The 1,901-nt window shown below is 40.5% G+C and overlaps 1 protein-coding gene across 1 annotated transcript; it reads left to right on the forward strand.

Moving 5' to 3' along the window:
• The first annotated feature begins 554 nt into the window (after positions 1 to 554).
• Positions 555 to 1,493, forward strand: LOC102561766 (olfactory receptor 5V1-like). The gene has a single exon (XM_006263245.1). It carries the CDS (start codon positions 555 to 557, stop codon positions 1,491 to 1,493), a length of 939 nt encoding a protein of 312 aa, XP_006263307.1.
• Positions 1,494 to 1,901: the final 408 nt, after the last annotated feature.

Genomic DNA, 1,901 nt, shown 5'->3' on the forward strand with positions numbered 1-1,901 from the left:
ATGACACATTTCTGCCTTAATGTATTCAGTTAACAAAACCCACACTATTATTTCAACAGAATTCCAGCTGGCTACATGCTATTAAAGTCTTCCTATCAAAATACACAGCAAGCTACTTTTTAATTATGATTAGCACTTTCCCCAAAACCAAAGTTATCTTCACTCAGGATAGTTTAATGCTGGTGGCTTTGACTGCCAAAATTCTTTTTTTTATATTATTCTGAAGTTGCAGAAAGTCCTCTTTTCACATGTACTCTTATCAGGGGCAGCCTTAAATGGGGATTTGCAGCCCTAACACACTGTGGATGTAGCCTGTTTTTCCCTCAAGCAAATTATTAATGTTAGCAGAGTATCTAAAGCAATAATTATAAACCTTGTCAACATTTCCTAGATTACAGTATAACGGATAAATCACATCCTATTTATTTTCAATAATATCCTTTTAGTAGTAAGCAGGGGGGGAGTAGTAATATTTTACCACTCACATTGTCAGTGGTTGAAAGCATTCACAAATGCCATTTTATTAATACTGTTGGCTGTGTCTTTCTAGGAACATGGAAGGTAAAAACCAAACTACTGAGTTCATCATGAAGGGATTTTCCTGTCATCCAGAATTTCAGAACTTGCTCTTTGCAGTGATTTTCATCATGTACATCACATCCCTGCTGGGAAATATCCTCATCAGTATAACAGTCTATCTTGACTCCACCCTTCATGCCCCCATGTACTACTTCATCTCCAATTTGTCCTTGGTTGATATCTGCTACACCTCAGTCACCATCCCAAAATTACTGACAAACCTGCTTTCTCAAAAGGGGACCATCTCATTCATTGGTTGTGCCTTCCAGATGTATTTTCTTCTTTTCCTCGGGACAACTGAATGCTTCCTCCTTGCTGTTATGGCTTATGACCGTTTCTTAGCCATCTGCAACCCCCTGCAATACATGGTCCACATGAACAAGCAACTGTGTAGCTGCCTAGTGGGTATCTCATGGGCCAGTGGCTTGTTGCTCTCCTTGGTACAGACCACACTAATATTCACCTTGCCCTACTGTGGGCACAACCAGATTGATCATTTCTTCTGTGACATTCCTCCTCTTCTGCATCTGGCCTGTGGAGACACCTCCATGAATGAAATTGCAGTCTTTGTAGCTGGATTGTTAATCACCTTAATGCCTGCCTTGTTGATTTGTGTTTCTTATGTCCACATCATCAGTGCTGTCCTGAAAATCACATCAGCTGATGGCAGACACAAAACTTTCTCCACCTGCTCCTCCCACCTCATTGTTATCATTTTGTTCTATGGATCTGCCAGTGCCATGTATCTGAGACCCAGATCCAGCTATGTCCCAGAGAGTGACAGGTTTCTGGCCCTGTTTTACTCTGTTGTGACACCAACCCTGAACCCCATTATCTACAGTCTGAGGAGCAAAGATATCAATAAAGCGCTGAGGAGGGTGATAACTTCAAGATTATTTCCTCTCAAGATGTGAACAGAGAAAAAAAAAATGTTGAAATGATGTTCAATTTCCTCTCCACTCCCCCTACTAAATTACTGTATAATTTATGGCCAAAGCAGATTGGGTATTATTCAGCCTGCTGTTATTCTGGAAGCTAAATAGTCTCAGACCTAGCTCATACATGGTTAGGAAATTACCACTGGAAAACCTGTGTCATAAGCACAAACCAAGATATCACAGTAGTACACATGACAAACTTTAGGTCTCAGAAACTAACACTGAAAAAATTAACTTCACCCTTGTCACAGATGATAACACACACGTGTATGGCTTTGTGCATGCACACGCACAAGGCAGGATAATGCCATTTTCCTCAGTATTTTAGGCAGTTAAGTTTAACGTCACTTGCATGTCACCATGTGTTCTTGCACTACTCTCTTG

The sequence above is a fragment of the Alligator mississippiensis genome, chromosome 7 (assembly GCF_030867095.1).
Source record: "Alligator mississippiensis isolate rAllMis1 chromosome 7, rAllMis1, whole genome shotgun sequence".
Lineage (NCBI taxonomy): Eukaryota > Metazoa > Chordata > Crocodylia > Alligatoridae > Alligator > Alligator mississippiensis.

Excerpts from the sequence above, each read along its gene's own strand:
- LOC102561766 (XM_006263245.1), top strand. The coding sequence starts at position 555 with ATGGAAGGTAAAAACCAAACTACTGAGTTCATCATGAAGGGATTTTCC.